This window comes from Triturus cristatus, chromosome 2_1 (genome assembly GCF_964204655.1).
Source record: "Triturus cristatus chromosome 2_1, aTriCri1.1, whole genome shotgun sequence".
Lineage (NCBI taxonomy): Eukaryota > Metazoa > Chordata > Amphibia > Caudata > Salamandridae > Triturus > Triturus cristatus.
The window spans coordinates 470715496-470731051 of record NC_140581.1 but is presented as its reverse complement, the minus strand read 5'-3'; the positions used below and the strand labels follow the sequence as shown (position 1 = coordinate 470731051).

General features: G+C 43.3%; 1 protein-coding gene across 2 annotated transcripts in view; it reads right to left on the bottom strand.

Moving 5' to 3' along the window:
• CERT1 (ceramide transporter 1) overlaps positions 1-15556 on the bottom strand; it is a 944792-nt gene that overhangs the window by 291848 nt on the left and 637388 nt on the right. For both annotated transcript variants that reach the window (XM_085632300.1, XM_085632301.1), the window contains exon 7: positions 11290-11447. In XM_085632300.1, the coding sequence (XP_085488426.1) occupies positions 11290-11447 (158 nt within the window). The remainder of the gene's footprint in view (positions 1-11289; positions 11448-15556) is intronic.

The window sequence follows — 15556 nt, the reverse complement described above, 5'->3', positions numbered from 1 at the left end:
GGTGGCAGCAATCGGTAACTCTTAGACTTAATCAAAAGGGGTCAACCAGACTTCTAAATAGCACAAGTGCTCTCAGTCTTACACCAACTGTATGTTTTATCATGGGGCTATTTCAGCATGCCCTAAAATATACAGAGTTTATGGCGAAGCGTCCGGGGAAATATGTGACTGCTACGGCAGGGGGATTATCTGATTCTTTACAATGCTTGTTACCCTGTATAGCGGGACTGCCGGAAAAACAATTCTAATTGATCTAAATAAAACTTGAAGCCGTGTATTAAACAGACCGGGCATACTTGACGCGTGCTGGGGTCACATAAATAATGGTTTAAAGGTATCGTGTATAGGCGTACATCAAGCTTATAATGGCGTGCTTTAAAGTGGGCATAAACTACTCACGTCGCCTGAATATCAGCTCATCCGTCATGATCTAAATAAAACTTGAAGCCGTGTATTAAACGGACCGGGCATACTTGACGCGTGCTAGGGGTCACGTAAATAATGGTTTAAAAGTAGCGGGTCTGGGCGTACATCGAGCTTACAGTGGCATGCTTTGAAGTAGGCATAAACTACTCACGTCGCCTGAATATCAGCGCATCCGTCATGAAATGGCAGGTGTAATCACCAGGTTTCTTCGTCTAGAGCAAACAGCACAAAATTACTTTCGCCGAGTCTCAAGAAGCTCTAATGGAAGGAAACTTATCGAGCAGGCATCATTTCCGGGGCCCTAACTTCCGGTTTATTATAGACTTTTGTTAAAATGCCTGACTTCCTGTAAGGGAAAAATAGCTTGACAGGTAACAGCGCCATCTAGCTCCAAGGTCGCTGAGGGCATTTTTTTAAGAAAAAAGAACTTTATAGAATGCTGGAGTGGATCTAAAAGGCTGCTATAATGGCAAAGAGCATTCTTTAAAAAAACAAAAAGTGTATTCTGTGCAAACGACCTCTATTTTTCGAAAAGTAGATGGTAAATTGTTACAGAAACAAGATCACACAATTATTACTGCTCGCAAGAATATTGTAGCACCTATACAGTGTTCAAAGTTCAATCAAATACAGTGCATATTTTCAGATAACTCACACAATTGTTGCTGCCCATTAAGTTGTTACAGCGCCTATACAATATTTAATACTTAATCGAATACAGAAAAAAGAACACGCAATTATTGCTGCCCACAAGATTGTTCCAACAACTGTACAATGTTCAACATTCAGATACCGTGCATGATTTCAAATAACTCATTTAACCCAAAATCAGTAGTTCCCAATTTTAAGATCTATTTAGCTTCATAATTGGCTAGAAGGGTATCGATCATTGCACCTTTGATTTGTTTTAAGCCATAATTGTGTGTTCTTTTTTCTGTATTCGAGTGTTAGATATTGTATATGCGCTGTAACAACTTTATGGGCAGGACCAATTGTGTGATGCGTTATCTGAAAATATGCACTGTATTTGATTGAACTTTGAACACTGTATAGGTGCTATAATAATCTTGTGGGTAGTAATAATTGTGTGATCTTGTTTCTGTACTCGATCTAATATTGAACATTGTACATGTGCTGCAATAACCCTATGGGTGGTAACAATTTACCATCTACTTTTCGAAAAATAGGAGGTTGTTTGCACAGAATACACTTTTAAATTTTTTTTTTTTAAAAGAATGCTCTTTGCCGTTATAGCAGCCTTTTAGTCCACTCCAGCATTCTATAAAGTTCTGTTTTCTTTAAAAAAAGCACTCAGCGACCTTGGAGCTAGATGGCGCAGTTATCTGTCCAGCTAATTTTCCCTTACAGGAAGTCAGGCATTTTAACTAAAGTCTATAATAAACCGGAAGTTAGGGCCCCAGAAATGATGCCTGCTCGATAAAAGTTTCCTTCCATTAGAGCTTCTTGAGACTCGGCGAAAGCAATTTTGCGCTGTTTGCGCTAGACGAAGAAACCTGGTGATTACACCCGCCATTTCATGACGGATGCGCTGATATTCAGGCGACGTGAATAGTTTATGCCTACTTCAAAGCATGCCACTATAAGCTCGATGTACGCTTATACACGATACCTTTAAACCATTATTTAGGAGATCCCCAGCATGCGTCAAGTATGCCCGGTCCGTTTAATACACGGCTTCAAGTTTTATTTAGATCAATTAGGAATTTGTTTTTCCGGCAGTCCCGCTATACAGGGCAACAAGCATTATAAAGAATCAGATAATCCCTCTGCCGTAGCAGTCACATATTTCCCCGGACGCTTCGGCATCAACTATGTATATTTTAGGGCATGCTGAAATAGCCCCATGATAAAATATACCGTTGGTGTAAGACGGAGAGCCCTTGTGCTATTTAGAAGTCTGGTTGACCCCTTTTGATTAAGTCTAAGAGAGAACGATTGCTGCCAGCCGCGCCATCCATAATATATGTTCATTTCAATGCGCCTGTAAAAAGCATTAGCGCTGGCCTCACGCCAAACATTACAGCATAATTTACACAATTTTCCGAGATGCCTTACAGGCCTTGTTCAGGTGCAGGTGAACCACTTTGCATCAAGAAGTAAAAGAGTAAGCGAAGGGATCACACACATCGTACCGTAGAGCGTCCACCAGTTTCTATACACATTGAGATCACCTTATACTGAAATATGCGCGCATTATTATTGCATGCATATATTTTTGCGCTTATAAATAATATTGCAAGTAACAAGCGCTGACACCCTGTCATGAGCCAGAGCAAAATGTATATTATTCTTCTACATGCTCTGTAGGTTCCGCCCCATTCTAAGTAATTCCTATTGCTGCTAGATGAAACGTAGCAAGATGAAAGAATCACACCTATTTGTAGTGTGTATGGAAGTCTTTATGCGTACTGGGATATATATATATTTTTCCATTCCACAGAGATTAAAAACTATAGGCAGCGGCTGCTGCCTATCTTTAAAACGATTTGGTTCCTACTGAAAGCGATATCTTCAATCCCATCTTTTCAGGTATGGAAGTTTCCTGTTTTGTCCTTTTCCTTGTGAGTTATATTTCATATTTTATATTCTTTATCGTTGGTATGATGGACTACACCATTAGGCCCCATACTGATTGGTATTTTTCACTCTTTAGTGTCCTACATAAAGCAGTACAGCCCTGAGGAAGACCTTCCTTGAAATCGTTGTGGTCCCCACACTTGATGGTCAAAACGCGTCGGCTCACCTTTTGGTTTAACCCCACCTTCCTAACTTCACACAACTCTTACGTTTGCACGAGGTCAAGAGTTGCAACAGGACACAATTGTTTGGAGACTTCATGAAATGTCAAAGTGTACCGAATTAACTGTGGTATAACTGTTCTTAACCTATATCAATGCTACCTCTGACCTTTTCACCTTTGGACTGTTTAATTGAAATCTAATCGAGGAAAAAACGATGTATGGCGTTCCCGATTTATGATGCATATTTGTTCTCTCCAATTTTAGGACCAAAAGAGGTCAAGAATTTGTCTAAATCTCACTGTCTGTATATATATTAATCACGATTTTATAATACCTTATGTGTTGCTATAATTCTTGTGACAATGAAAATGTTGCTTCCCTAAAGAAAAAATCTTCTTTTAAAAAAAAAGAACAAAAAAGTGGCAATGTCCATAAATAATTGAATTAAAAATATTAAATATTTTTTATAAAATTTCTCTTGTGATGGTAATTCGTTTTTGTGCATCCAGACTCACAGTCGTATAAATTCTCTATATGCAATATTGTTCCGTAGTGGAACTCAAGCGTAGGCAAAGCACTATGTCTAGGCTCTAAGTGAATATATTCATATCTATGGTCTCGGGGGCACGCTTGTCTGTGCTTGTTGTATTTTGAATTCCAGCCCCGGTTGTTCCTCAATTGAATTAGTCCCCCCATTTTTTCCCAGGATAATTTAGAGGCATTAGATGTCAAAAACGGAGGATACGGTCAAGTAGATTTGTGCATAACCAGCACATTGGTAAATCTTGAAGCGGTTATTAGTGATAAGTATAAAGGAAAATGTACCTTGCATGCTATGTTTTCAGCTGTTATTTTGTAGACCAATCAAAAGGAGACATGTCAGCTGATCAGTGTTATTAAATTCAATATCTAGAAATTATTTTCAAAACCATCTCAATATACTAGTCCAGTATCATGCAAGGAAGCAGAACAATGAGAACATTTTCTTTTGCAGGATATCAATCATGACAATTATATGTCCGGTCACCAGTGAATATCATTTTCACATATTTGAGCTAACATTTTGGTCAAGAAAGTTTGTACATTGTGATACAATATTTTGTTACAAAACATGAGGACATTTGTACCAGTTTGTGATTTTAAACCAAATGTACGGATTGTGAACGTTATTGAATGTGTCCGTACGTTGCTTAAAGTAACCGGGGATCTTGGACTCTTCTGATAGATATTGCTCGGGTTGTGGGACCCTTTCGGGAGACTTGTCAATGGTTACCCTTCCAAAGTGGTGTAGACACGTTCCGACCCCCTTTTTTTCTGGGGACTCTGCTGGCCAATGAACGGGTTGGACCCATGACATGGGGGTAGGGGGTGGGTAAATGGAGGGAATATATGGGGGAAGGGGACAGAGGGAATATTTGGGTTAGAGGACAGCATGCTATTTGTGAAGCACCCAGGTGTGTCAATTTGTTAGGATAGGACATACCCTTTTATTCAGTTAATTTATTAACTGTCCTTAATTAAGCACTTTCTTTGGGGAACATGAAGAGTTGTAAATGCCAAGTTTGTATTTCTACTTCTTCATATAATTATATCCATTCCTTAAAGTAAACGAAAGTCTTCCAATGGTGATGTGCCTTTTAGAGACTAGGCTGTGGTGCCTCTGATCAGTTTCTTGGCTGGAATGTGTGCGCGCTCGGGAAACAGGAGTCCCACATATCAGGCTCTGGTTGTTTGTGGCTGTCAAAATGCACCTTTTTGATTTGTTGGGCCAGGTCAGGGCCACATGTGCTTGCCTCATTAAAGATGTGCCTTGTGTAATTGCATACCATGTGATTTAAGGAAAACGTAAAATAATTGCAATGTAAACTTTAGTTTCATCCTTCAATAAAGTTTACAGTAAATAACTATAGGTTTTTTGGTCCCTTGGGGCAGAGCCCTTAAGTTAGATAGTCTGACTTTCCAATGTCTCATTCAGGCCTGTAAAAAACGTACAAAAGAGTAAGGCTGGCCATTTTTCTTAGCAAAAGCAATTCTGTTTTGCCACCTCTTGAATATCTCGTTATAACATCAAGTACAGTCCACCTTATTCTTTTAGTGCGAGTTCTCTGTGGGGCTATTAGGTTCTTACAGCGAACTCTAGGTTTGGTATGGGTTATTCGTTAACGCATTTCCTGATTTGTCTTACTGATGCATAGCACTTCACAGGGGCATAAAATTACATGTAACATTTTTGTCTTGAAATTGGAAAAATTTTGAGGGTACCCACTTTTTATTCATGTATGCTACCTTCTATCGTTTTCCAACAGTTTTCACACTCTGCACATAAGTTCCAATGTTCTAGAAGGGATACTTTTGTCATTGTTAGTGTTCCAGTCCAAGCCCATACTAAATGGTTTCTTGAGTTGCCATTTTTCTTCAATGAAATAGTATTTTGAGAGGGTTAGTGTTGACAAGACAGAACGTGACAATTTTAGTAGATTCTTTTTTTTAGAACCTATCAGGGCTTGCACAAAGGCTAGAGGCACAAATAATTGTATCTGACTTATTCTATTCCTCTTCCGGACACACAAACGTTTTGGTTTCTTGTTTCTGCCACATCGCTGCTGGAGGAAGGCGCATAGAGCTCTTTTTTTTTTGCATCTTTTATATAGCGCAAACTCGACCCGAAGGTATTGGAGCGCTGTACATGAGCACCGTATTTACATTACATATTCAGGCACGGGGAGATTAAGTGATTTGCCCAGAATCACAGGATGTGGACGCGACCTCGAGGCTCAAACCCTGGTTTCCTGCACCAAAGTCGGCAGCGCAGCACTCAGTGCGGCAGCTAGGAGCCCAGTGCTTAGCTAGGAGCCCAGTGCTCAGCTGGGCTGCGTGTGCGCCAGAGGACCAGAAGCAGAGGCGGTTCCCGAGGCGGAAAGTGTGTGGCGAGTCGTCTCTTCTCTACGCCTTGACTTCGATCACGCCCGCAGCTACATCCATACTCTGATCCACCACCCCACCCCGTTCGCCTGCTTTGCCTCCTGTCCTCAGTTCCGCCACCGTGATTCTTGCACCTCATCAGAGAGGCGTGGGGATCCATCGCTCCAGCCTGCTCCTCTCCGGGGGTGGGGGGGTCGAAATCAGCCTGACGTTAACATAGGGGCTCTGGCAAGCACAGTGGCTGCACTCGCAGAGCACGAGCAAGACCTCCTGCGGAAGCGGGCCGGTAAGGTTTGGATGCGGGTTGCTGGGGGGCTCAGTGTGCTCCAGCTTGTCTGCCCAGCTAGTACAACAATAAATAACCGTAAAGAACAGAGGCGCCTGGAAAAGACATTCCCTCCTGGGAATTTGGCGAACTTGGGAGTTACCTGGTGCCCCTTCAGAAGTGGGCGGAAAAGTGAAATTTCCCCCCAGGTAGGGGGTAGTAGCAGTTTCCAAATGAACTCCATCCATATCAGTGCTTTAAATGGGAAAAAATAAGTTAGGGGCGTGGCTAGTGGGCGGGGTTAGAGGCGGAGTGAAACATGATGAAACAAAAACACATCTATTCAGTATTTATTTGACCTTGCATTGCCCTGGATAGTTGTCTCAAACTTTCCATATGTGCAGATTAACAACTAAAACCCTGAAAGAGCCAAGCCATCAACAGTAGTTTGAGCACAATCAGGCAAATAATCAATGTGCTATAGGACGAGTGTGACTGGCACTTACACCGGTTGCGGGACATAACAAAACGTGAGAAATTGATCAATCCAAACAAAATGTGTTAACTTGTTATACAAAATGAAGGCCAAACACCAAATGTTCATTTTTCATGGTTTTGTAATATTTGCAGCTTCTTAACATAACTTGGCATATTATTTCTAATGTTCCTACTTGGTTGCATTTGGAACAATCCTTAAATATTCAAGGGTATACACACACAAACAAATATTCGCAATTAAATATTCCAGCCATTCCATGGATTTCTTTTCAAATATCTCCCGATTCTGTTCCTCTCAAACACACACTCTTTATCTGTCTTCACATCTCTAAACTTGAGATCCCTCCTGCACTCACCTCTCCCATTTGTAGCTAATTCTGTCCCACTCTCATTACCCCAATTGTATCCTATCATTCTCTCTCATCACTCTTTATATTTCTAATCTGCCCTCTCCGTGCCATTCTACCTCTTTCGATAGCCGTCTGGATCTCTTCCGTATCACTGTCTGCGCTTACCCCTTCTGCCTTTCTATCTTTTCCTACTTTCAATTCTCTGCTCATTCCCCCTCACTCTTCACCTTCACTCACTCCCATTTCCTTCCTCTCTCCTCGGAAGAAGGCCCCACGGCCGGAGAGCTTGCAGTGGCAGGCAGTGAGCATTGCAGGGTCCAGAGTATGTGCAGAGTCCAGCAGGGTAGAGGTCAGGGTAAGAACAATGCTGGCTTCCAATGGAAAGGCCAGTTGACCTACTCTCACCTCACATGGGCACAAGGGAGGCTGCTTAAGTCATCTTCACTACCTCATTCCCACCCATCATGGACTCAATGTCCCAGCAGGCGGTGGAATCGCAGGGGGAAGTGAGTCATAACAAAGACAGTCAGACTCTAGTGGGACGCCAATGGGTGAAAATGGCCCTTTGTACCTGCATTCTTCCACGGACCCAGCATCCATGCCTGGCAGGGGGGTGGTGAGGACAAGGAGAGCCTCCATCTGAGTAGAAAGGGAGCAGAGGCCCTCTTTCCCTGAGGCAGCTCTCCAATAGGCTGTTCAGGCTGTATCAGGCAGGTTGCCACACCCAAAGAATACATACGGCAACGGCCAACATGCTACGAAAAAAAACAGCAAGCAGTTGGCCCTCAGACACCAGTCCAGTGCCCACCTTATTTATCCGATCCTGAGTACCGGTACTCTCCTTGACAGTGGAGAAGTGCCGGTACTCTGCTCAGTAAATTTAGGAAGTGCCGGTACTCAGTACCGGTGAGTACCGGCTCATTTAAAGCACTGATCCATATGGATACAGAAAAGGCCCAGACAGCCACCCGCATGATGCTGTGAGTGAAAGAGGGGGCGCTAGGCAAGAGCTCATTTTTTATTTATTTTTTCTCTTATTTTGGTCTATCTTAATTAAACCCCTAACGTGCCCCTGGATGTCTTCACCGGAAGCCCGACCCACACAGGGGAGTCAATTCCCCCATAGGGCAGTCAAGGCTCCAATCAGAGACTTTCAGGAGGACAAACCTCGTTCTCGGATGGGGGGGGGGGGGGGGGGGGGGGGAAGAGACAGGGGGGGGGGGGAGAGACAGGGGGGGGGGGGAGTGGAGGGGGGGGGGTCTCACCAAAACCATGGAAAAGTTACACCTAAAGATTTGAGAGTGTGTTCAGGATGCCGAATTACATCAGAGGATCACTAGTGAGACTTGAATTCGGTCTGGAAGGTCTACTGTCGGCTAACATGGGGACCTTTCTAAAATACTATTACAGATAAATCTCGGCCATGCCCTACACCTTAAAGTTCTCTTTTCAAAACATATTAAACACCAAAAACATTTTTTGGTCCGCTTATTTAATAGCTGCAGCTGACACCCTCCAAATCGACCTGACTGCACTAAACACTATCGATCACGCACATGGCAGTGAACAATATTCTGAAAAAACAGATGAAACCTCTTTCGAAGTCTGCAGACATGGAAAATATAAAGTCTACTCCGTTATTAAATGATGTGGCAACCTGTATGATAACGATTGTCATGTTGGCTTGCAGTCACAACCATTTCATAATAGCACAATCGGGAAAGTCTGCCTTACCCAAATATTGGCTGAAAGGATGATGGCATTACAAATTAAAGACTTTAACCCAAACTGGCCGTTTCTTTCCAATATTGTTAAGTGCAGGCTGTGCGGTTACAAATCTGAAACTTGTATGCATTTATTATGCTGCTGCCGGCTGCTGCTCCACTTCAGGCAGTCGCTACTAAAGCCACTCTTTTTAACTCCTGACATAAGGACGTGCAACAATGCCACGAACTGTATTTATCAGCACGGTCCCTTCTGAATTGGCAAGAATAGGCAAATATCTTAAATGGCGCAGGACATTCTTAAAAAATCTTTACAAATCTAGAGAAGATAGTGGACTGCCGGACTTTCACCAACGCTTAGCTTTCTAACACACATCTTTGTACTTCAGAAAATAATACTCCTTGCGCTTTGACGTACCTTCAAACAACCACATAGCTTTTAAGTGAACTATAGTTTTTTTGTTTTTTTTTTTAAACAACTGTTCTCAAATAATATGTTTTCTCTCCTGATACGTCCGTTTGCATTAGATGGTTTTATACTGTTTTGCTTTTTTATACAGCTTTTAGTAGAACATGTCTCTTAAATGTTGATAAGGTTTTAATTAACCATACAATAAAAAAATGAATTCTCATCTGCTTTTCTTTTTTCCTTTAGAAATTCTCTAGGTATGAACCCTGCTTTCTCGAGAAAGATCATTGCCCTGAGGTGACCCCGGACCAAGATGGGATTGAAACGCTTCAATGCTACTTCTCAAGGGGTAACAAATGACTTCCAAGTCCCCAGAAAGGGCCGTACACTAGGAGCAATATAAACTCTATGGCCTTTCAGAGATTCCTCAAAGCCAAAGATCCCCGGTTACTTTGGACAACATATGGACAAATTCAAAGACATTCACAACCTGGATATTTTATTTAAAATCCTATATTTTCCGACTTTCTTCATGTTTTTTTTAACAAAACATTCTTTCAGAATGAACAAACTGTCTTGACAAGAATGTGGGCTCAAATATGCAGGAATATGTGATTCACTGATGACGAGATACACTTGTGTCACGACTGACGAAATACAAAAGAAAAAATTGTATTCAAAGTTACTCATTTTTTAAGAGAATGTATAACCAGAATATAATAACACTAATGATCAACTGGCTTGTCTCCTTTTAAGCGATCTACAAAACGTACAAACAGAATATACGAGGTATCTTTTCCTTTATACAACGGTGTATGCGGTCCAACTTTCCCATGATGCACACCCCCTTTCTTCTTTACTGAGTAGTAAAACCACCATGAACTGTGAATAGAGCAAGCAGATCTATGCAGAGACTAAAGTTGAGAGGGAACACTTGGAACCCTGATGGACTCCAAGGGTAATTGGGATCTTTAGGGAACAGGAGGTACCCATGTGTAAACACTGCTGTAGGTTGGAAAGGTAGCAGGAGAACCTATAAAGCTCATTGCTGGTAAATTACATTCAAAACTCCAGATTGCTTTATGAGGGTGGGAAGGTTGACTGTCTAAATAAATTTAATTTTTTTTATTGAGCTACAGATCGAACCATTTTGGAAAGAATTTGTGTTGGGCTAAATATGAAAGATTTGCCTAAATTGTCAAAAGAAATGCACAATAGTTAACAGAACATCAATATGCACTATCAACCTCATTCCTCCAACTGGAGGATTACTACTTTGTCCCCAATCTAGTCACTATTGTAAAAACATGTGATAACTGCCTGCTCTAAATCTAGTGAAGCAGAAGATCTCCCTGAATGAAAACTCTTAATTCAGGATTTTCCGCCAATGGAAAAAGATTCTGAAACAATAACTGTTCATACCTAGCTCCTTCCTCACTAATCACAACTCTTTTTTAAAAAAAATAAAAAAGGAACTTCATGAAATTGCCTACCTTTCACAGTCTTGGTCATGGGTATGAAACACTAATAAAATGTTGCAGAATAATACAATATATATTAAACTGTGATTTATTTACGCATTGAGACTGTTTAAATAATGTATTCTTACTTTGTTTAATTGCAGGTATTCTGTGGTGCAGTGATTATGTAGTGTACGTGATATAACCAATATCATTCATAATCTAATTTACACCCCTGCTCTGAGAGAGACTAGCTTGTAACAAAAATTAAAAAGCAAACCAAAATACTGCATGTTCCTCATTTTAAATAAACCCCTCTTTATGTATGTCGCAAAAACCTCAATTTTGTCTAAACAGAGAACACAGGGTACATAATCTGGAAAGATGAGCTAGTAATATGTCCTAGTCATACGAGCCCTATTCATGGAATGTTAGTCTTGATGACAAAATGCTATACCAAAAGAGTTGCTTACCTTGTCCAATCTTTTTTGCCAGCTGTCTTCCCGCTTTACCATGAGTTCAATGCAATGAGATAATGTAGCAAGGATTCCCGCTGTAGTAGCCTTAAACGTAATTGCTTCACCTTTGAAATCAATGCCATTTATTCCTTTGGGCGTCACTAGTGGGAATACTGAAATTGGAAATGAATATTTCAAGAATCAAAAAAGGTTTCTGTGACTTCAAAATATTAGAACCACATGGGCCATAAAACATATTACAGCATTAACATGTTGGAAACTCCACAGAAATAAAGTATTTGATGATGTGTTAAGTAACAATTCCAGTGGAAATAAGTCAGGTGCGACAGACCCACCTTTGCTAAGGTCATTTCAAGCATGGTTTCCTTGGCAACATCGACCATTTCCCAAGTAATTCTTTTAGGCACTCATCACAAATGTGTTGCCCTTTAATTGTGTGAACCATCAATACCAACAGTTTATACCCTTGCAGGTAGCACTAATCAACGGCACTGTAATGTTACCATGGTTGTAAGTTACAAATGTAAGTACCATGAGCAAGAAGCAAGTACTCGTTTGCAGCAGGGGCGTGGCTAGCCACAAATGGAGTAGGACGTGACTCGTGGGGCTCCTGCCCGGCGATCCTCCATCCGCAGTCATCCTGAAACCCTGTGCCCCCAAAAAACCATGAGGGGACTGGGGGATACCAGCTGAAAGAGGGGGAAGCACACCGAAACAGCGGAACAACCCAGAGTGTATACCTGGGAGACAGCTGCATCAGCAAGGATGATACCAACTGAGTGAGCATGCAGAAGGGAAGAACTCTTATTGCTGCAGAGTAAGGGAGAACAGCTCAGAAATCTGCAGCGGTGACCTCGGTTTGGAATTAAGGACCACAGGGTGTCCAAGGCTTCTGCGGATAAGCCATCGAGGTGGTGGCTGAAGCAAAACCGCACGCCCGAGGCGGGCCCAGCGGCAGGTGCGGTTGTAACCGTCGGAGGGCACCCACAGACCCGGAGGAAGAGAGAAGGTGGGCAGAGGCGAACGCTCCCCCACGGGGCTAACACGAAGCACAAGAAAAATGAAGTATGGAGGCCTGCAGATGAGAGGTGGAGGACTGTACATTGCGGGCACCTGGACCCAATAGCTCAGAGGCCCTGCATCACCATAAAATCGCATTGAGGTGAGGGGGAGCGCAGCGGGGGTGAAGCGGGGACTTGCCCCATCTTGAAGGGAAGAGCGCCGTTGAGCAGTGGGAGCTGGAAGGACGAAGGAGGAGTACAGGCAGCCAGGAAGGACAGGGCGCCCTGATCGGCATGCGCAGAGACGGACCGCTGAAGCTGTAGTAGATGCCCTTGAGTAAGTCACTGAAGGTTGCCAGGGCGGCTAAAATGACACACTGAGGCGGCAAGAAGGAGGAGGCTCACAAATCAACAGAGAAAAGTAGGCCTAAGGAGGAGAAGGAGCCATAAGGGTGGAAGAACACATAGGGCAGCCTAACCAGGGGGGAGCCCATGCAGAAGTAGAGCAAAAGCAGGTAACACGGAGAGGACTCCAGGGACTTAAACGACCGATATAGAGATACAGGGAAAGGCGGCAAGAGAAGGCAACACCAAAGGGGTGGAAGAGGAGCCCTGAAAGAAAAGTGAGGGCTGGATACAAGATTGTTGAGACTGGAGGGCTACTAAGGCGCGACGGCAAACTGAGGTGCTCGTGATAATCCAAACCATAGAACGAGCTTTAATGGCTGGGATAAAAAAGATAAATGAAAGTTTACAACAGAGAGAGTTGGGCCACGTGACTCTGCTAATAAGGATTGAAAGTTAATTCTCTATACTACAACGTAGGGTAGCAAATAGATCGGAGCAGACGAAAAGCGGTAATAGCAGAGGAGAGGAGCAGTGTGAAATAACAGAGAATCAACATAATCTGGGCGGTTTCCCAGGGGTGACACTCCTGGACTGGCTGCGCCGTGGGGGCGAAGACCGCTCCACCTTCATTCTGACAGATTGACACAAGGAGGCTACCCTGTGTAGAGAGGCGGCTACGGGTCCTGATGCTGGAGTAGAGTAGTGCTGCCCCTACCACCTAGCAGCTGCACTCAGATTGTAGAGGCATTGATAATCCTGCAAGACTGAGGGGGCCCTTGATGTTTGGTACAGCTGGGGTTACACTAAATAACAATGGGACAAATATACAAACGCCGAGGTCAATACACCAAGGATCCCTGTAAAAGACCAGAGCACACTGATGAAGATGAAGCAGGAGGAGCGCCAAATGAGACTACTCAATCCTGTCCTACCTTAACTGATACCATGCAAGCAATAGCAGCATCTCGTGAAGCATTTGAAACGAAGAAAGAGGTCATAGGCACAGATTTGAATCTATTAGAAGAAGATCACCGCCGTCTGGCAGAACGGTTAATGAACAACGAGCGCACGATGGCAGACGTACCATCGGAGGTCGCAGAAATGGGTAAAACTCTATCAGAGGTAATGAACAAAGTGAAGATCCTTGAAACGCGAGCAGAAGACAGTGAAGGGAGGTTCCGTAGAAATAATATAAGAATCATTGGACTTCCGGAGCGAACAGAAGGCAGCGACATGGTGCAACTCTTAGAACACTGGATGCAAACAGAAGTGGCCCCCAGAGGGCGTATTGCTTTTCTATGTGCTGGAGCAAGCACAGAGGGTACCGGTGCGTCTCCCGAAGCCTGGAGCTCCCTCCAGACCTGCGATTGCTCGCCTGCTCCATTTTAGAGACCAAGACCATATCATAGCACAAGCTCGTCAAAACACACATCTGCTAATTGAAAACAGCAAAATCATGATATTTCCGGATTTTACGAAAGAGGTGCAGCGTACCTCTTTCCTGGCTGTGAAAAAGCACCTTAGACAGCTCCAGCTTCCATAAGCGATGTTCCCCAACCAGACTCAGAGTGACATCACCCACAGGATCCCAATTCTTCCAGACTCCCCAAGAAACATGGGAATGGTTGAAATCGGCCCAATTGTGAAGATCCCGAGAGAACTCAATAAGGGAAGCCACCCAGAAGAAGCAAACAACTCCTAAAAAAACCATCCTCGGAGGAAGCTAGGGAAGAAAGACAAATATTACAAGAGGGTGCAGAACTAAGTCAAGAGGATTACTGCCCTAAATCACTGAGAAATGTAATGGAGGACAGAACTCCTGATGGTTCCGGAAGGGTTAGCTCGGCGGAGGAATCTGACACAGTAACCCCAAAATCGGTGGATGACCTCATCTGAACAGAGTCCCCAGTGGTGGATGGATAGGCAAGGAAAATAACTTCACTCATTGGTGTCATTTTGTCCCTGTACAAGGGGTTAATGTTCCAATTGGATGGGAAGAATGGGGTGGGGGGTAAAATCCTCATCAGTTTAGATGGGGGAGCCGTGGACACTGCGTTTAGACTTCACCCCCAATTACAACAGCGCAGGTACTCTGCGTGTCAATACCATTGGTATTGAGTTTGGATGGGTACTGGACTGTCATCGGTCCTGGGGAGGGGATGTTGGGGTGTTTGTTATATAAGGGGATCACAAGTTGGGGTGGGGCGTGCCTGCACGGAAGCAAGCAATCAATAGACTGACACCAACCCAATTGTTTCCGCCGATGTTAAATGTATTTCCTGGAATGTGAGAGGGATGGACACCATGACCAAACGCCATAAGATACATGCATATCTGATCAGGAGGGGAATCCATATAGCACTTTTTCACGAAACACATTGCTGCTAAAGAAGGCAAAGCCATTCAGAGAAGATGGAGAGGACAGTCGTACTACACAAATTACTCCGCCTTTGCTAGGGGGGTCCTCGTATGGGTGAGGGCAGGAATCCCTTTTCAATGTACTAAACATTGAGGGGCGTTATGTAGTCCTAGTAGGCAAGTTAGATGGCAGAGACATAACAATTGGGAACATATACGGTCCAAATACAGATCAGGCCTCATTCTTTGCAGCTCTATCCAGGAAATCAGCCCCATAGGTGACTGGCTCGGTAATACTGGGCGGTGACATTAATTTCATTACAGATATAGAGCTGGACCGATCCGACCCACCCTTGAGAGACTCACCCATTGTTCGTATAGCAGAAGCACGGAGAGCATGGCAGCATCAATGGGCATTAGTAGACACCTGGAGAACGCTACACCCACGAGATAGGAATTACTCATTCTTTTCAAGCCTACACAATCTGCATGTTAGACTAGACGCTATATTTTGCTCCGCTGACGCACAAGAACATGTGAACTTCAGTGAATAT